At 36.1% G+C, this 21377-nt stretch overlaps 1 protein-coding gene and 1 long non-coding RNA gene across 4 annotated transcripts in view; both read left to right on the top strand.

Annotated features, from left to right (window-relative positions):
• LOC128680954 (inaD-like protein) overlaps nt 1-21377 on the top strand; it is a 94877-nt gene that overhangs the window by 6733 nt on the left and 66767 nt on the right. Inside the window, exons 2-8 of one of the 3 annotated variants that reach the window (XM_053764472.2) lie at nt 448-618; nt 1514-1648; nt 3815-3973; nt 7348-7518; nt 7803-7909; nt 8401-8525; nt 14557-14648. In XM_053764472.2, coding sequence (XP_053620447.1) covers nt 616-618; nt 1514-1648; nt 3815-3973; nt 7348-7518; nt 7803-7909; nt 8401-8525; nt 14557-14648 — 792 coding nt within the window. In that variant the 5' untranslated portion in view covers nt 448-615. Of the gene's footprint in view, nt 1-447; nt 619-1510; nt 1649-3814; nt 3974-7347; nt 7519-7802; nt 7910-8400; nt 8526-14556; nt 14649-15076; nt 15317-21377 lie in introns of those variants that run through there. The other 2 variants (XM_053764471.2, XM_064436821.1) reach the window with 2 other exon arrangements.
• On the top strand, nt 16616-21318 carry LOC128680956 (uncharacterized). The gene is made up of 3 exons (XR_008405914.2): nt 16616-17310; nt 19153-19354; nt 19449-21318. It is a non-coding gene; the product is annotated as an uncharacterized LOC128680956 (long non-coding RNA).

Below are 21377 nucleotides of genomic sequence, written 5' to 3'. Positions count from 1 at the left end.
GTCACAAATTTAAATATTCGTACTAAATTTCAACTCAGTTTACTCAGCAGTTTCGGAGCAAACTAGCTGTGAAGGTCGGACAGACAAACAGACGCACGGGTAATTATATTATATGGGGTTAGTTTTTTTCCTTTTGAGGTACATAGCATACATAGCAAGCATCGTTAAACCCTATAAATTGATTTTTAAATACTAGTAGATGCAATATTATGCATGTCATAAACTTTTGTCTTGAAACACTCTATCTACCAAAAAACTTGCCTCAAAATCCGTTGCGTAGTTTTAAAGATCTAAAAGCATACATAAGGAAAGACAGACTGCGGGAGCGACTTTGTTTTATACTATTTAATGATATTTGAATTTGATTACATCAAGATCATTGTAACACTTGGTTGGCGAATAAATAATATGAATATGAATATATTGAAATAATGCTTTTTGTTGCAGTTCTATCAACATTGATCCAAAGATGTGCGTAGCCGCGTTGCGAGCTAGCTCAGTTGATCGTGTGAGCCAACCTGTGAACGCGTCACGTCAGTGAACAAGATGGCGGAGAAGGTCAGCTGATCGGGGAGTCGCGCGCGCAGGCCAACTAGCAGGAGGATTAAGCGCATCATGGTGAATACAAAACATTTAAGATTATGATGTTCTTTATTTTGTCACAAATTATAAGTACGCTGTGTCCCTTTCTTTCATTTTCATAACAAAGCTAAAAGTCCGTAATTTGATCCGGTTTTCTCGGTTTCCTCCTCAGATGTTGAGCGTCGGCCTATCAAAAAGGCCTATTTTATCCTAATTTATAACTGCCAGAAGGGGCAAACCCGAGAAGTCTTCAAGGGTAACATGCGTGCCAATGTCTAATCAGGATGCCAAAGACATTGCGAAGTGGAGGACTAAAATTAGGAAAGCGGACCCTGGGCTCCGGCGTTCTACGGCGGCGGAAGCAACCGGGAAAATACTGAGATGAAATAGAGAGTGTACAACATGCTATATTGCGTACTTATTTCTTGGTTTTCAACTCTCATACCATGTCGCGTTGGACAATTGTTTTGTGCCATCAAAACATGATAATAAAAATAAAATATATTAAGAATAAAATATATTAAGAATGAAGAATATAAAATGATAGTTTCTCAATTTTAATTGATAAAAAAATGTTAGTCTAGCAGCAGTAAAATAAAGACTATCAAATTAACCTACTTTTGTTAAGTTTTTATTAATCATAAAATAATATTTTAAGTCACAAATTATTACGCTTATATAAGACTTCAGCATTTTAAATCGACGAGTTCTGTGTGAGAAGTGGGAGGAGAATTCTTACATTGCTGACGTCACAGCGAACAGTTGAGAGTCCGTGTAAGCTCCACAAACACCTCAAACTTGGAGTTTCGACGCGAATGCCTGAATAATGCGTAGTTTCTATGAGTGGTTTTATTTACCTTAATAAAATTAAGCAATATGTATACCGAATCAGGTGATGTGGAGCCGGCATAATATATTCTCCTAACAGCAGGTGTTCGGCGAATGGGCGCAAGTGGAGGTGGTGGAGCTGGTGAACGATGGCTCGGGACTCGCGTTTGGTATCGTTGGGGGGCGCTCGTCCGGTGTCGTGGTCAAGAGCGTGCTGCCCGGGGGCGTCGCCGACAGGGTGAGTTCACTATCTCATTCATATTCTTAATGTGGGTTTCTTCTGTCAAATTTGACCAACTATAGCCTGTGCAGAAAAACGTAAAGTACGCCATTTTGTCTAAACGTCAGCGGCGCGCAGGTTCAAGAGTTCGCAGTAGAGTTGGCTTCCCGGCTGTATTTATAATACTTAACATCCACCAATTTGCATCCATAAGGAAGCTCAGTGCCCCAGCAGGGTGGTCATTAAAATTGCTAATGATGGATATTAATGAACACAAAAGATATAGACAGATAAATTATGTTTGCGACAACTGTGATTAATTTTCCATTTGGGCGAAGCTCAATTGGACAAAATTGATGAACGCTAATCTAAAGTTCGTTTAAATTATTTGAATACTCCATCAAAACCACTGACCTTTCTATTAATTGCTTTCAGCAACGTTTAATGTTGAATATCATGTTTAGATGTAGGTCAAAGTATATGAAACTGAATGTATGAACTGAAAAATAGAAACATTATTATTGGCTTAGATTACCTATATAATTGCGTAAACGTCTTAGGGTGGGTTGCACCAGTCAGCTTTGACGTTGACTTTGACCTGCGCGCCGCTTTGTTGGCAGATGGATAAATATAAATTATGGTTTTGTGCTAGCTTTGTTTGTAGCTACACGAATATATAAAAATATAACCTTTTTCGGCATTGGGGTTAAAGAAGCCCAGATTGCTTTTCCGTTTAACCCCAATTGGCGGAAATCTGAATATCGCAGTGGAAATGAGAACTGAACACAATGACTGCAATTTGGGACGCAGCACATCAATGATAAAGCGCGGAGTTTTAAAATTTTGGGCTTACTATTATTGTATTTTTTTAATATAAGCTTTTAAAAAGTATAAAAAATAGAATCAAGCTCGCTTTCGGTCCTCCATGGAGAAGTTAAACCAAAACCGAGGGAAAATCACGACACCGCCACCAGTTTGACCATTAGACCTTTACTCACTGAAATATATTTTCTAATATGAACGTTTCCTGGTTTCTTCCTCAGCCGTAGAGCCTCACAGTCATCTCAAAAACCCAGCAGTAGAAATATAAAAGAAATGAAATAAAAGCAAACTTTGTGACGATGATATTCCAAGCACGTTCCTCACCTTCGACCGAAGCTCATACAATTTTCATACAGCACAAACAAGCATTTGCAAATGTAATCAGCACGCGGCGTCGTGAATTTACAAATTCATTTCTTTTGGCTTTATTACTGCGGCGTTATGGAGACAGATTTAAAGAATTATACTGTATTTTCACCTAACATATTCTAACACCTAACATTATATATTTTCTATTTTGTACACGCCAATGCCTCTTTTTTCCCCATTGTTCTTTCGCGGGTTTACTGGAAGAAATTTCTATGGAAATAAGTAGTACCTTTGTACATATTTTCCTATTTGTAAGTTTTATATTTACACTGTTATGTTGTGTACATAAATAAATAAATAAAATAAATTATTACAGAATTATCCACAAATCTGGGGTGGTGGGTTGATTTACAGATAAATGATAAACTTATGAAAAAGCGAAATCCAAACGTAAAACAAGACGATAGTCACATTCAGTATTTTGAGTCACATAAGATGAGTAACATTTGACTCTCATTAGCATGCACTTACTCTGTCATTGGTCAAATTATTATCGTTCGTCATTCGTTGCCTATTTTCTTTTCATGATAAGTATGTATTCCAGAAAGTGGGTGTAAGGTGTAACGTTTCACACTCTGGTGCGTTCATCGTTATATTCTCAACTGTAACACCACGGTTCTTGTAAAAAAATAAACTTTGTATTTTGAATTTTCAGCAGAGAATTTACGATGCATCGCCTGCCTAATGTCAACCGTGTTTTTATTGTGTATCGTGTTGTTATTTCCTATGAAGGCTTCTTATTAGGTGCCTCGTATATTATACACGGGATGAAATTACGTGGCATCACGCCACAGAGAAATACGAGTATAATACAACTAAGCTACGTTTGTCTGCCTTTCTTTTCAATTCCTCTCTCGCGTGTTTGCTGGAAGAAATTTCATTGCAAATAAATACAACCTTTGTATTTACTATCTGTCTCTTTCTTGGATTTCTGTACATAAACAGTTAAATAAATATATTTATGTCAAAAACTTAATTAAACTTTGTCCCTAGGATGGGCGCCTCCGCAGCGGAGATATGCTCCTGCGCATCGGCGCTGTGTCAGTGGTGGGGATGTGCGCGCGACAGGCGGCCTGTGTGCTGCGACAGTGCGGCGTTTGCGTGAGACTGCTTGTGGCAAGACCTGCGTCTTCCAACGCTGCGCCTACGCAGGTTAGGCTAGTGCTTACACAATATACGTAATATTGATAAAGCTATCTATCGTCATTTGCAATACTCTCTTAATTACTGTATTTCGAAGCTAATGATACAATCTCTATCTCATCTGAGAATTATCCCGATTGCTTCCTGAGACATTGAGCATCGGAGCCCAGGGTCCACTTTCCTACTTTTTCGTTTCCACTTCGCTTAGTCGTCAGCATCCCTAGTTGACAGACCTTAAGTCGAAGCCATTGATTAATCTATTTGATGTTCAACATTACAAGCATTAAGATAATGCGGCGTTTGTGTGAATTTGTGTGGAAATTTCGACTGTATAAGTCTATTGAATGCTTTCGATTGGGTCAATCACAATGTTATTAATAGCAAATTTAGATTTTAGTTCGCAGTTGGATGGTTCAAAGTGTATTCACACGTCGGTAATATTAATTATTATTGTAACCTTTACTATTAGAGCCATTTTTGTAGCTATGCATATACATGGGCGTTCCCCAAGGTTCTGTAATTGGTCCACTTAATTTGGTTTGTTAATTTCCATATTTTCCTATAGGAATAATTAATAAAATGGTTATTTGTATTTTTGACATTATGTAGTATTATTGGAGTCATGTGTACGATTCATGAAAATAAAAAAGCGACATATTATTAAAATATTCACGAAGAATAATAACCAAGTTATTTGTACAGCCCAATTTAAGGGTATAAAACGTCTACTTGGCTGAAATGCTCTATAAATAAACCAAAATTATAGCTTTGAACTAAAAGGTTGTAAAACAAAATGTGAGGCGTGAAAAGCGATTATACTCGTTAAGGTGTATTTAAAACGCAATTAAAATTTCTCTAGCTCACCCACTTTCTAGTTTTAATTGCAAAAGTGTGAACACTTGGGACTACACTCGGGAATAATATTACGACATTTACAAACTATACTGTGGCTTGGGAATAATCTGTATTTATCTTTTTGATTACGATATTATGGCGCTTCTATGGGCCGATGATGTAAATAACATTGCTATGTGTACGGGACTTTTATTTATTGATTAATAATAACCTAACCTAACCATGCAATTTTCCATGCAGGTCTGGGGGTTGAAGACAAAAAAAGACGTGATATGTCTAACCATACTATCCCTACTCCATACAAATATTATACAGAGAAAAGATTTGTATTTTTGTTTCTTTGTTTGTAATGAATAAACTAAAATACCAATGGGCCGATTTTGATGAAATTTTAAAGGTGAAACCTTCAGGAGTAGCATAGGCTACATATCTTATTATGGTTTTACTCGAGCGAAGCCGGGACGGGCGTCTAGTACTAGTACCTTCACCAAATGATAGTTATCTGTTTTCTATGTCGTAAAGCCAGCCTTTGCCGGACGAGTTATAAATAGCGAAATTGAACCCAATTCCCGTCTCACTTCGCCGCTACTCTCGCTTCACTTCACTAATTGGAGCAGAGATTTGGAATTCCGCAAACAAAGCTTTTTCGCTTCACATGTTTTGCAAATTAAATGTGAATCTGTTAGAAATTTTGGAATAAAAAGTACTTTATGTTACCCGTGTATCAAACTTCTTCGAAATCAGCCAATTGGATTTGTCATTGCGTAACCACACCACCACACGCACAATTCGAACTTTCTTATTTATTAGGTTTTTTATTTCACAAAGATATTGTAAAGTGGTGTTTTTGGACGACATGAATAAAATCTTATGGTCGCCAGTGTCAGCAGTAATATACTTGATAATATATATAGACCTGTTTCTTCCTGTTATTGAATGAGAAATATTAACCAAGTAAATATAAATAAATAAATATATTAGATAATAATAAATAAATAATTATAACTCAACGATACTATATTTTATAACAAATACATATATAGATAAACATCCAAGACCCGGGCCAATCAGAAAAGATCATTTTCCATCATGACCCGACCGGGGATCGAACCCGGGACCTCTCGGTTCAGTGGCAAGCACTTTACCACTGCGCCACCGAGGTCGTCATATACTCGTATGTATGAGTGGTTTGATTCAAGACGAAACATCAAAGCACATAAATAAAAATGTCTAATAAAGAAAAAATATAATTTGAGTACCTACTCGGAAAAGTTGAAAGTCAAATGATTGAGGCAATGGAAAGATAATAATTACTTGCGATTTGCGCGATCCCCACTGAAATAAAAAGAATTCATATTTCTACTTTTTGTAAGAATATTGGGGGTTTCCTCAAATGGTTTCTTTCTTTGAAGCGATTAACATAAAAATAACTTTGTTTTTCATATTTAAGTTAATAATTTGTGGATTCCGAAAAAGTGCTATATCTCAAAAACTGCTGACTTTATTCAGCTGCGCTTTGAAGTCGCCAGTAAAATTCATCATCATAAGTCTATACAGATGAGAATTCAGAAACAACTTGGAATAAAAACGCCCAACTAGTTACATCAATATAACAAGATGGAACAGACCGAATCATCCTTACTAAGGACCGTGACTTGCAGAAGATTTACTTTTAGGTAAACTATATATTGAGCGATGTACGCTAAAATCATCCTACGTTGAAGTGAAACTTTTTGATTTGAATGGCATAATTCAACATGATAATTAATCTCATTAAACACACTTAACATGTTGTGTTTGTGCCTTTGATGAAGTCAAGTGTGATTTTGACAAGAAATCATAATTGCCTGATGAAATCTTAGGTCGAATCTATTCAGAAGGTAATAAACGAGAGGTGAGTCTTTCCTCATGAGTAGCTTTTAGCTAAAATGTGAAGAAAATGAGATTCCCTTGTGATGTAACAGGATTTACATTATTATGTTATGTTCCGGAAGGAACAAGGCTGTTTCACGTAGGACCAGGTACAAGTAATGACAAATTTTGAATGGCAGGCATTTAGAGTGTATAGACTCTTGAATAGCTGTACAGAACAAAATTAATTTTGATGATAACTAGTTTTTGTCGTCACCTTCTTCAGACGCGTGAATCTATTTTACAAATGTGCTATTCATATAACATCCTTAACTTATACTTTATCTTTATCATTTTCAATATGTGTTTCTTGCTCCACACTTTATGGTATAAAAAAAATCAAACCTCACATCTTGGCTTGGACATCGTGGCTTGTACAGAAGAGCGCGGTGGATGTTATCCCTGTGCTTTCCTTATATATTATACAACTGGAAGAATGCTTTCCCTACAAATATAAATATAATTTGTAATGTATTAATACTGATAAGGAAACGGAAATAAAAAGTTACGACTCCAGCCGGCGTTTCATTACGTAGAGAAAACAGTCCTCTGCTCGCGATAAACTCAAAAACTACAGCACGGATTTTCATACGTTTTTCACTAACTTTTGTCTATAGTCTCTTGGGGCATCGCAAGCACCAGTGGTGCCGTCCCGTCTCCTGGCTGACCCCATAGAACTGGAGCGGCGTCTGGCTGAAGCCGGCCATGATGGGTTCGGGGCGCTGTGTGAAGACACCAGCCCTCCGTCACCACCACCAACCATCATTGAAGAACGGCTGCATCATAGGGTGAGCTTACCTTGAATTTTCAAACAGTCCTCTATGTTACTGGAAGAAATACGATTGAAATACAAATACTTACAAATTTCGATTTGTAATAGTAGGAATTAACTTGAATTTTAGGGAGTAGTGGGTCTGATTAGATTATTTTTTACTACTTTCGCTTTCTTTTTGTTATTTTATTTTAAACATAATTTCTCCTATTATTGTTATACTAGAAAAAGCGTCCAAATTGTTAATTCTTTATTTTCAAGGCAATAACAATCATTACTAAAAGCTGGTTAATGTTGCAGCCAGTAGCGTCCATAGTGGCTGTGGTGCCCCGCGGCGCGCTGGCTCCAGCGCCGCGACCCCCGCCTCTCATCATAGCCCCGACAGAATCCCAGCCACCACCGATGAGGTCAATATTTTCATCATCATCATTATCAGCCTATATCAACCACTGCTGGATGTAGGCGTGCCTTTTTTCGCGTCATTTCTTATGTTCCTATGCCAGACGCATCACCTATAGCTTTGTGTGTCTGAGGGCCCACTTCTTGAAATTCTATAGCGTTGTCCAAACAACGTCATCTGATGAAGCTGGTAGAATTTATGACCTACATTTGTTAATTGACGTCCTTAGAGAAAAGGCTCCTTCTTCACCTGCGCTTTTGAAGTCGGCAGTAGACTTCGTGACGTCAATAAGTGATGTGTAATTTGGTGGTTTGCTAACAGGTCTCTGTACTACTGTCTGCTTATTTTCTGCAAAATATAAAGGTTTATTTTCTGACCGCGGGCTTCGGGGTGTCACAACAGCTCCGAATGCCACCGGGAACATGCGAGAGTGAGAGAGCCTGTATGAACCAAGTAGGCTGCTGGGGTGCAGATGTTAATAGTCGTGTCTTTGATCAGGTTACCACTAGACATGGCGGTGCGGGGCAGCGGCGAACCTGAGACGTTGAGCTACGAGGTGATGCTCAACAAGGATTCAGCTTTAGGCCTGGGGATCACCGTCGCTGGATACGTCTGTGAACAAGGTAAAATTAAATTTATTTATTCATATAATAGTGGTCGTATTCATATACCCACGAGAGATTTCCCTGTGTTAAAAAATTTACGAAAGTATTAAATTATGCATGTGGTTTTTCAATGTAATTTTTACAGTACTCGTATGCCGATAAGTAATTAATATTTTGACAGTGTCTTTTTAACCACCGACGCAAAACGAGGGGTGTTTTAAGTTTGACCGCTATGTGTGTCTGTCTGTGTACCTACGTGGCACCGTAGCTCATCAACGGGTGAACCGATTTGGATGCGGTTTTATGCGATAGCTAATTTTTATGCGGTGGTTTTTAGATATGTTTGATCAAAATCGGTTCAGCCGTTCAAAAGTGGTAGCGAAATGGATATAGAAAGTCGGGATTTAAAAAAAAATGTTTAACAAATAAACTTGTGACATCTTTGATTAATGCAGCTAAAGGCGCTGAAGATCGTATAAAATAGAGGACATAAAGCTGAATTTGAGAGAGAGAGAGAGAGAGAGACATAGAGTACGAGATTATTAATATAAATAAAAAAAGAAGAAAATAATAATAAAAATAAACAATGCAAGCGAGTAAAGCCTCTTTACAGAAACATCAACAAAAATCTCTTTGAATCCCATTCATCCGTTATCACAAACATATTACATATTTCACAGAAACATATTCCTGTACCTCACAATCGTATTACCATCACAAAAACGCCATTTTCACAGCGATCGGATCTGCAGGATATACGAGCATGGCCGTAGCGAGGCGAAATCGCAGATTACAGGAAAAAAGCGATATTGCATATTTCGGAAAACTTGACGAATCAAACGCCTAATGAAACTTCAACTACAATAAATTAAAAATCTAGTACATCGTGCATACGAGAAGGTATAATTGTGCATAAAATCGACTTAAACTATCTCATACATTGCATGGATTTTAGTAAAGAAATATTGAGTTCAACGTGAAAGAAAATATGTTTAAATTGAAGTTTTATACTAGACACTCCTAGTTTTGCTGGCGTCTGTAAGCTGGTCTTAGGTGACTGGTTTCACTGAGATGCCGACCGGCAGATCTGATTTCCTAAACATTAAAATAAAAAACTTAGGGGAAAAAAGGGTGTTTTTTAGAAACTGCGACTATGAGTTAAAGATCCAAACTTATGTTTTTAAAAATATATATTCGAATTCAACGTCAAAAATAGCAAAATCATGCTCACGTGTCTGTCTAGTCTTCGAAATTTTCAAAGTTTTTAAAATAATTAATACTTAATCTATATTCAACAATATTTATAATTTATTACTTAACAATAAATAGAGATCAAATCATTAAAAATTACCATCAGAAGAACCCAAACACCAGTTTTCAGGGTCTGCTTTTTCACCGTTTTACATAAGTAACATAATTAAAAAATTACAAAAGCTTGCCTACCATATTTTCTTTGATCTGCGCTCGTCGGGGTCCGAATATACCCGGGATTACATCGATCGGATCTCGTCGACTGGGGACCAGTCTTTTTGTGTCTGGCTTTACAAAACGGGAGTGTATTTCTATCGCTAGATAGATTTGGTAGAGGGTACAAATAACATATGGAAAGTATGCAAAAAAAAAGTGTAATGTGTGTGTGTGTAGTGTATCAATGTGTCCTAGGATTTTGCCAGGAGACATATTATCCTGTATGACCGCAAAGTATAGTCAGCGCTTGAGCAACACGAAAGAGTTGCGCGCCATGAACATGAAATGTTCCTTGACAAACCCTTTGACTAAAAAATACAGAAACAGCCTGTACCTACATCTATCTAACAGTATAGATCAACATAATGCGAGCTGGTGAGCTGGTCTATCCCCAATGCAGTAGATTATTATTATTTTTATCTAGCCTATAGGTGTCCCACTGCTGGACAAGGCCTCCCCCTTGTTTTTCCACTCATCTCTCTCCATAGCAAGTTCTCGCCATCCAAATTAAAATTTATAGGCACCTTAAAATAATTTTGTGACTAACACTTCTTTGAAGTTACCCGTTTGTATAAAAAAGGAAGTATTTTTTTTAAAGCGAATCCTACGTGCCTGTGACATGAAGTATGCTGACACGATTGACATCAAAAATTTTAAAAATCTACTAAAATGCTAATTTTATCAAAAGTACCCATTTATTAATGATTTCTATTGCACTATCGGCGAATGCATGTATTTTTCTAAATACCAAGTTTATTAAAATCGGATTGCAATGGGTATATCAAAAGTAGAAGTCAATATAGCAAATGGCGATGTAAATTCTTACCACGTTGAAACGCATTACATAGATTGAAGGAACGTATGTTCAATAGAACATCCAAATGCAGTCGTCTACATTTACCTATGTTGCACTCTCGGGGTCCGAATGCATCCCGGATTGAATCGATCGCGTCTCGTCTAGACTGGGGGTCTGTCTATTTGTATTGACTAAATGGAATTATTATTTCTATACGTACATATGTGAGGCATCCGCGTTGCAATAGGAACACCGCATGTGCGATCTACAGCTGCTTCCATATTTGCCAAATTAATTATGGAATCCCGAATGGAATCGTTATCATTATAGTATAAAACAAAGTCGCTATCCGCTGTCTGTTTGTCCCTAGGTATGCATGATTAGCTTTTAAACTACGCAATGGATTTAGATGCGGGTTTTCAATAGAGTGATTCAAGAGGAAGGTTTATATACACATGACATGCATTATATTGCTATACGTTGACATAAGATGTAATCGTATTAAAAAAATAATAGGTACATGCATTCAGCATCACGTCTTATCTCTTACGGTGTAGGCAGAGTTAGCCAAAATTCGCAATACTCAAAAGGAACGTTTTAGTTTAGTAAATTAGTAGAATTTTTTATGTACGCTTGAAGTGTGATAGAAGGCGCGGCCCGTTACTGAAGTCAGTATCGAAAAAACGCGCTTCATAACAATTATTTTATTAACAAGTCGCAATACTTACTAGAATTGATATTCTGAAACAGCGTCAGGTTGCTATCCCATCGTGTATGAGAAGAATCTCCAGTCTATAACCTCACTAACACACCCAACTAAAAACTTTTTCAATATAAGATTATCCGGACTTCCAAGCCAAACACCATTTGTTATTAGTTCGGTAAATAAAGAAAGGTTTTCCTCAAACAACGGGCTATTTTCGACAGGTTCTATTTTGGTTGTGTTGGTGTGAGGATTGAGGAACAGTTTTTGTATCAGGATCTAGTCAAAGGAACGGACAAGGGTCTTTGCGTGTATTAGTTTTTTATTATTCACCAAATAATCGAGTTGTGCAATACGTACCTGTTTACTTTGGATGTCTCTGCCTCTTTATTTTAATAATTGAGAACTAATATTAATATAAACGCGTTAAAAGGTTGTCGTCATTTTTATTGAAATTTTACGGCTACTCGGGAACTACGAGTAGGTAGATCTATCTACTATATAAACTGTTTATTGCACCATTCACAAAAGAGTACCTGACTTCGTTTAAAGGACAAGCTAAACTCTAAATTTCGTTAAAACCCTATGATACGCTTAATATGTTCGATATTAAGCGTATCATAGGGTTTTAACGAAATTTCCCAAAAATAAACAATCAGTTCCGACCTTACTAAGAACAATGTTATATAAGATTGTGATTGATACAAAATAGTCAAATAAAAATATATAAAATCAAATAAAATTATCTCTGGCCGCTGAAACAGAATCACAGGTCCATTATTATATATGTTGCGGTCCATTTTTTAGCCAATAGCCGAGTGTCCCACTGCTGGGAAAAGGCCTCCCCTTAACTTCATCATCCCTGTCTATCGTACAATTCCTAAAAAATACTGATCAGTATTTTTTTTTTCAAATTTCAATTAAGGTACTAACTAAATTGCTCCTTTAATGTGAGTCTTTTAAAAAGATATTTCTTTTTAAAATAGCTCAGTTTAAGAGATATTCATAGATATTCATGATAATATACCTCTCGTAGTGGTAGTTGGTAGCAGTCACAACAAGAGGAAAATTGAGCGGGAGTTAAAATTAGATCCAGCGCTTAGGGGCTCGCCACAAAGTATCGTCAGCAAAAAACTGAAAAAAAATAAATAGTGGAAATTTAGAAAAAATAAAGCAAAGCGATAAACTTGTAAAGAAAATGATACTGACAAGATTATTTCCATACGGGTGCCGCACGAGTGGATTAGTTATCATTCCAAATCTAAGGTTGTTACAATGAACATAACTTTAAATAGTGATAATATTGGTAACTATTTTCTTTTAAAACTTCTTTTTTATTATAAATGTAGAAAAAAAAAAGGAAATTACTAGACACAATGGTTAACTAAGAACGTGGTTCTTGTCGGTGGAGTTCCTTCCATCTCTTTCTATCCTCAGCCATTGTTTTGACCTCCTTGTACGACATTAATCTTGCTGTCTCCTGTTTATTTGGTCCATAAACGCCCTTCTTGGCTTTCATTTTCCTCTTTTCGCTTCTATTTTGCCTTCTATTATGTTTTTAATTAGATTTTCATGTCGCACAAGGTGGCCAAACATTTTTCCACGCCTCAACTCTATAACTTTTAATAACGTTTTTTTTCCTTAGGTCTAATACTTCTGCATTTGTCTTTCTTTCTGTCCGGTTTATTTTCTTCATTCGTCTCCAACACCACATTTCGAAAGCCTCCAATCGGTCTCTATCCTTTTTAACCGTCCAGGTCTCACTTTCATACAGGGCAATACTCCACCCTTTTTTTAAACTTTTTATTATATATATATTAAACTTTTTATTTTTGACGAAAATATATGTTTTTTATTATCAACGCTTTTTGCTATTGATATTCTGGATATAATGTCGGCACTACGTCTGGAGTCGTTGTTTATGATGCTATCTAAATACATGTATCTGTCAACTACTTGTATTGCATCTCTATTTGACATAATTTGGTCTTTTCTTTTGTTTTTAATATGTTTGTTATTTATATTTGTTTTTGTTCTGGTTATCTGTAAAGCTTTTGTTTTGGTGGTCTCTTGAAAAGTGGTATCCGTATGTATTAACATTTGTCGTAGTTCTGATTTAGCTTCAGCTACGGCTGCGATTGAATTTTGGGCCCCCAATTTCTGCTTCCATTAGTTTATGAAATAGACTTAGGTCTTGATAAAATCCTACAAATGTATTAAGACCTAAGTCAATTCTTCTGCTTCCTATTAATCTTAATGACAGCTTCGCGAGTACCTTTTCCTTGTCTAAATCCATACTGATCTTCACTGATGTAACGTTCCGCTATTGGTTTGATTCTGTTATGTATTATTTGTATTAGAATTTAATTTAATTTATAACTTGTGATAGGTATCTATTTTTATTTTTAAGTACTTTATAAAACAAATGCACCTTATTACAAAACAAAGTCCTCTGCTGCATCTGTCTGTCTGTTTGCGATAAACTCAAAAACTACTACACGGATTTTGATGTTGTTTTATAAATAGTACAATTCCTAAGAAAGGTTTCAGTGTATTTTTTTTTTCATTTTTACCTGAGCAAAGCTGGGTCTGGCAGCTAGGAATATATAAAATGTGCCATTATATTGAAAATACTAATCTATTTGCTGTCGCTACGGCTAGATTAAACAACGTGCAAACGATCGAGTTACGTGATTCGCCGGGGGCGGATAGAAACCACTCATCGTCTGGCTGGGAGGGATTAAGGGGCCGGGAGAGAGAGCTCTCTGTACTGACTGCGAAAAATACTCAATCTGGATGCGCAATTGTCATTAGATGTAGTATTTTCTGGTATTAATTTCGTTTTACCTCTTGCGTATAATAAGGCCACAAAAGGGTTAAATATGTTGATATTGGATAGTATTATATTGTAATCTAATATTGTCTAAATATGGCCCTGCCGAAAGAAAGAAAGAAAACAAATCACAGACATTTTTCTGAGGTTCTCTGGGTGTGTCGTGCTCGTTTAGTTTATGTGGCCGTTGAGCATTCATTGTACTGTGTTTCTTATGGCTAAGATGTTGATGGCACATGTTTGTTCGCAGAGGAACTGAGCGGCATCTTCGTAAAGAGCATCAGCTCGGGAAGCTCGGCCGACCTCTGCGGCAAGATACAGGTCAACGACAGGATTGTTGAGGTACGTTCTTCTTCGTATTATTATTCTTTGTTACTAAAGTATGGACGTTACTAAAGTATTGAACAATAGTTGAGGTAAATATAAAGTTATTTTTACTAGTGGTTATGGTTTATACAGCAAAAGACTTAGTTTTAAGTAAGTTTTTCAGGCGAACACCTAATTTAATATGGAGTAGGGTGTTCTAACTACACTATTTATTCTTACCGATTGCCAGCAATCAGCTCTTGTGCTGTTAGCTGCAGCAGGACCGATTCTGGACTGTGAAAAGTACTTAAATGGTATTGGTATTAGCATATTCAAGCTAAAACTTGAAAGCCTGTGTTTTCACGCAACCCTCAAAGACCGCGCTCCTATCAACGTAATTAAATTTCACAAGTACTCAAGTCTAGCTCAGCATAAATAGAGGTACTAGTGCACAGAGGGCAGTTCCCTGGATCGGCCCCGCCCACATTCATTTGCTGTTAACTCAGACCAGACTTCAGTTAAAGCCTGGCCGAGGTAGGGAGAGCAACCCGCAGTCTGCCCAAGCCTCATGCGTTTCCGAACGCACTGCGATTATAACGACCCCTGCGTCACACGCATGTGTGGTCCGCGTTCACTTACAAGAACTATGCCAATACGCAGCACAACGCGTTTGTTTCACAAATTTTGTCGGCCCTTTGACTCAGGTAATTAGCAATTTGTAATGCCGGCTGTAGGCTATCGGCGAACTCAGTTGCCGACGCGAATGAACATACACTGCGATTTCTATGTGAGATTTTTTAGCTCAAGAAAAAAACCAGCAATTTATATCGAAACAGTCTAAGTTTGACGATAGTGTATAGCCAGCATTAGATGTGAAATAAATAAAAATAAAAATCATTTATTTCAGGTTTAAAAAACCTATGAATGAGAGATTAAGTTGATTATATCTGTCTGCTTTTTTTGAGTGTAGCCTTTTGCGAATTTTCTTTCCTTACCTATTTGAGTGTTAAGTTGTATGTAAATAGTCATTATTTTTGTATTTTTACATGAATGTGTAATAAAGCATTTTGTATTGCGTTGTAGCTTCTCCCCTATAATAGGGGTAGTTGACACTCTAAATCAATACATATAATAAAACGGTAACAGTTTAACTTTCAATAATTTTATGGAAAATACAACTTTTTTTATTTTATTTATTCATTCAAATTTTGACATTTTTAATAATGGTGTATATTCGTCCTCCTAATTTTTAATAAGACCTATATTTGTTAATTGACGTCCTTGGAGAAAAGGCTGCGGTGAAGTTTGTTGCGGCGCTTCTTCTTCACCTGCGCTTTGGAAGCCGGCAGTAGAAGACTTAGTTTAAGTGATGTTTGACGTCGATAAGTGATGTATATCATTCTAAATTGATTAAAATTGAAAAACACATATATATAATACATTGTACATTGAATAAATTTACATAAAAATAAAATTAGGCTAGAGTCACTGTCTACGGGCATGCGCTGTGACTACGAGTGTGAATGTGTTATATACTCAGACAAGATCCTACAGTCAGACAAGTCCTACAACAGAGTAAGAATTTGAAAAAAAAATCTGTCTGTATGTCTGTCTGTTTGTACACGCTAATCTTCGAAACTACTGGACGGATTTGAATGAAACTTTTTTGTTATATAGCTATTAAGCCTGGGCAACATATAGATAGGGTATAAATTATTTTGAAAACTGGAACACCAACACACCTGATGGAGAACAATGATGGTACAGCTAAACTATAGGAAATATTGAAATGACGACTTAACTAAAATTGTTCAGTCTGATGAGCATTTTCTGTTGAGATATAAAAATCGAAGATCTGGAACACCTGATGTAGACCTATGATGGTACAGCTAAACTATAGGAAAAATAGAAATGACGCTCTAATAAAAGTTGTTCAGTCTGATCAGCTAAACTATTGAAAGTATACTTTTTCAGTCTGATTAGCAAGGTATCGTTACATTTGTCTGTATAAGTAAATTTCTCTAATAGTTTTTAATCAAAAATTGTTCGCCCACACGAACGAAGTCGCAGGCATTAGCTAGTGATCCAATAAATAATTAATCTATCACCTATCAAAAGTCGCCACATATCATATCACATTCGTCTCTTATAAAACTAATCGCACAGAAAATGTTATCTCTGTCTGTCTGTAAAGTGACATCATGTTGCAATCAATTTAATGGATGGAAGACAATAGTATTACTTAGACGGGTTTGATAGAAATGTATCGTTTTCAATTAGTTTCCCTACATGCCGCCCATTTTCATGGCCGATGCTAAATAAAAATTAATGGTTTGCTTTTTACTAGCTTTGTTTTAATTTGTAATGTTTATATGTGTACCTAAAATTAATTAAATCTTCCAATCCGTTCGGATGGATTGAAAGATTTAATTAATTTTGAAGCAAAATTGAAAAAGCAACCGATTGAGTTGAAATAAAATACACGTTATACATTATTATGATCTCATGGTGCTCCCACGGTCGGTTCCCGATGAAAGAACTCCTCAATGTTTAATGGCACGGTCATGTTATACACGTGGCTTTAGTTCCTGATGATGGGCCAAGATCAGCTTACAACGAGGGGACTCCTCAACGGACCTTTACTGCACGGACATCGTCACGCGTTGATGAAATAAGATCTCTTTAAAAACTATAAAAGGTAGTGTTAAAAATTACTTTTTTTTAAACTTATTTACCTATTTTCAAGATCTTACCCGTCTTATAAGTACATCGCAATAATAATGAGATGAAAAAATTTATTACTCATATAGACTATAAGTTATTTTTAGGGTAGGTAGTTTCTAGTTAATATAATATTATATAAATTAAAGGTAAATAGTTATTATGTTATATATATATGTATATATCGGTTATCTGAATAAATATATGCGTGTTTCCCGACATTGTTATCAGTAGAACCAATTTCTTTTTCTAAATATCTTACTTAACAAAATAGGTATCTAATATTTCCCCATTTACATTTGGACAAATGAAGTTGACTTCATTAGTTTTCAGATCATTAGCTTAGAAGCAAGTTAATTATGTAATTACTTACTTCATTTATTACTCTACCAGCGTGTAAAACACGCTTGTTGAGTAAATTGCAAGCAAGATTGTGCTGCCATTGCATATTAATTAGGTCAAAGTAATTCCCCTTTTATTGAACCTGCGTGGCACTGAAATTGAGTTTACAGAGAGAATTATTGAGGAAACAATCTGGCGGGGCTACCATGAAACATAAAACACGTAATACAATTCTTCCACGGGTTTTCTTTGTTTACACGATATGGGAAAAAGAGACAACATGTGGATGGTAGTAACGTGCTACAAGTTTGTATGTTTAATGGTAGGAATTCCGAGCGTTTCGTGGCAGCCGTGAGCAGCCGTTAAGTGGAGCGTATTTTTGATAATTGCTTCTTTAAGCCAGGAAAATATTTCAAAAGTGCACAGACATTTAGTCAACATTTTCGCTCCTGTGATGTCTCCTGGTATTGCGCCTGTTTCAGGGCAGCGGTGATCACTTACCATCAAGTATCCCGCTAGCTCGTTTGTCGAACTATACCATTAATAAAAAAAACTATGATTTGTCTTCTCGTTTCTTTGGCAAATGCGAGTACCAAGTTACTGTATTTTTTTATACTTGTCTTTTTACTAATAATATACTCCTGATGTAATTAATGAAGTTAGTAATGTATATGTCATAATGAGTTTTGAACTATAGAAGGAATCCCAATCGTGCCTTTAAATATAGCTATATATAGGTACATATATATAGCTATATTTAAAGGCTCGATTGGAATTCGTTACAGATGCCAAACCTAACTGCACTACAAAAAGGTTTTTTGAAGTTTGCATAAACAAGTATTGATTATTTATACTCGTGTTTCATTCATTTGCGTAACGTTTATGCTATATAGAGGTATTTCATAAAATTTACTACATTACACAAAAGTGCAGCGTGCAAATAAGTAAATTCTCTTTTTCATTATTCCTTATCACAGAAAATGTATACAAATATAGTTTAATTCCATGAGAGTGTTACGTCATTACTGCTTTTATTTCTCGGTCAACGTGTTTATTATCACGCTCGCAGAGTTAATAGATTGCAAATGGCTTCCTGTCTGCGGGAGTACGTGATTGATTGTACTGCTCGTTTTTAACCCTCAACGGAAAATAATAGCACTGTTTTGTGAATTGTGTATAAAAATAGATTGTATTTACTTTGCGTTTGGTGCCTTCATAGTTTCACACATTAGCTAGTAAATCATCAGATTTTTTCACAAAGTTTTTCTTCATCGGAAGCAAAAGAAAATTACTAACAGTGAAACAGACTGGTATACGTTTGTATACCAGTCTGTTTCAGTTATACTTATGTCATATAAGTTTTTATATGGCATGAGTAAGAATCGAAGTAGGGACCATTCGATCACATGTCTTAACCAATGAACAACCTAGGGTCATAACTATCAGTAAATAATAGTCTGTTGTTACTTCCACCTAGTTCGTCAAAAGCTGCAAGTTTGCTAATAAATTACACTCCGTGACAAGTGAGAAGGGTCTGGTGATGTGCCAATGATGGATAGTGGAACCCTTTGGGTCTTTGATGGCCACTTAGGTACTGAGGACTTGCGGGATTTCCTGCGTTTGATTGACCCTTGGTCATTCGGTACGTATACCACGTACCGAATACACCAAGAACGTATGTACGTATACACCAATAATTGGCTATTAGTAATTTTGGATTTAAGTCCAAAAAATAACAGTTGAATATTCAAAATTGTGGGGTTGATTTTACAGATGAACCCAGACTTTGCTGCTCCCAATCTCGCCCGGAAACATGAGAGAATGAGAAACACTGCTGTTTTATTACTGAATTATTATGATGTGAAATGATAAATAAATAAATAAATATATTAGGACAAAATACACAGATTTACAATTGGAGCTAGTCCCAAAATAAGTTCTATAATTGTGTTATGGGATACTAACTCAACGATACTATATTTTATAACATATACATATATAGATAAACATCCAAGACCTGGGCCAATCGGAAAAAGATCATTTTCCATCATGGTCCGACCGGGGGTCGAACCTGGGACCTCTCGGTTCAGAGGCAAACACTTTACCACTGCGCCACCGAGGCCGTCGAGGTCGAGGAGATGATAGTATATGATATGCTCATTTATTTATTTATATTTACATACCCATATTTGGCGAAACATGTAGGTTTAAGTTACTTTAACACCAATTCATAAGTACTAATGTTTATGTCAAATATTTTGATATGAATTGGTCTACATGATACATTTTATATATACAGTTTTATTCTATTTTGTCCTTTATTCTATTGTTAGAAACTTTCAAAACATGTTAAATAGTTGCCTTCCTAATACAAGCTCGCTATAATTCATAAATATAATAGAAAATGTGGAAAATGAACAGCATAAACCGAAGCAACGATATTGTGAGCAGGGAATGAACCGGGCAAATGAGAAGGAAACGGCGGAATTAATTTGCCCCGACGTGCTTTGTGATAGTTGACGCGCTGCGGCGAGTGTGGACAAATGGCGGCGTATTGTCACGCTCTTGGAGTATACTGCGCCAACTTGAGCATTCATTTTTCTTTTTACTTGTTCGTGTTAATATGGTTGCTTTACGATTTTTTGTTGTTTAATGTCTAACATTTTTTGTTGTTTAACTATTGCAAGAAGGATTCATGGGATATGTACGCCGATGCCTTTCAAGTTACTCTTTACTGTCTTGGTACTGATATATGATGTTCGGATGTCTAAATGACACAAACTGGATGTCCAATATCCCAGGCAAAGAAGAAATTGTAATGTTCAATGTAATGAAACCAGATTATTTATACATAAATTTATATATTCATTTAGTCATAATTTAAAGCAACAACGCAAATAAACAAGTTATGTATTTGGTATATATCTATAATAATGTCATAGTTGTGGACTTACAATAATTATATATTATCCATTGTTATTGGCGAGACGAGACGATAGATAGCAAATATTGATTATTCAGCGTAATGAATCATTAGTGTCGCACATCACGCACGCGTGTTTCGTTCGTGGTATTTGTCACGTTGGCGGAGCAAATATTTATCTACTACTCGAACGTGTTCGTGATGGTTAATAATGCGTATCTGGCTTGGGAAATAAATAATAAATGGACAAGACTCAACATAGAAATGGACACAACATGGACAGAACTGAAGACAAGAAGCTGTGATCACAAGAAAAAATAATAGAAATTTAAAGAAAAATGTAGCCTATTTTTAAAATTGGGTCTTTAACTATATGCATATCGTATTTAATCAAAATTGGTTCATTGTGAAAGCGTGACAGACAGATAAGCTTTCGTACTGATTATACTTGTATAATTCTTCCAGTATGAAATGGATTTGACGTGATAAAGTCCTAAGTAATATGCGCATTTCCGGCGAAGTTATGTATTATTTTGCGTTAGATATATATGTTTAATAAGATCACAAGTTATATAAGAGATCACCTGGCACCCGTATCACCATACAAGCCACATTTCTATAATAATATAATTGGAAAAGTTCGATCTCACGAGTAAATAAAACAGTACGTTTGTGAGAACCAGTCCAATTTAACTTGTGGTCCAAAAATACTAGACTATTTCCCTCTGGCTACACAGTTGATCAGAAATAACTAGTGGCTAGGGATTTCCGTAAATCGA

Source organism: Plodia interpunctella, chromosome 25 (assembly GCF_027563975.2).
Source record: "Plodia interpunctella isolate USDA-ARS_2022_Savannah chromosome 25, ilPloInte3.2, whole genome shotgun sequence".
NCBI lineage: Eukaryota > Metazoa > Arthropoda > Insecta > Lepidoptera > Pyralidae > Plodia > Plodia interpunctella.
The sequence above is the reverse complement of the archived record's forward strand: the minus strand, read 5'-3'. Positions and strand labels throughout refer to the sequence as shown.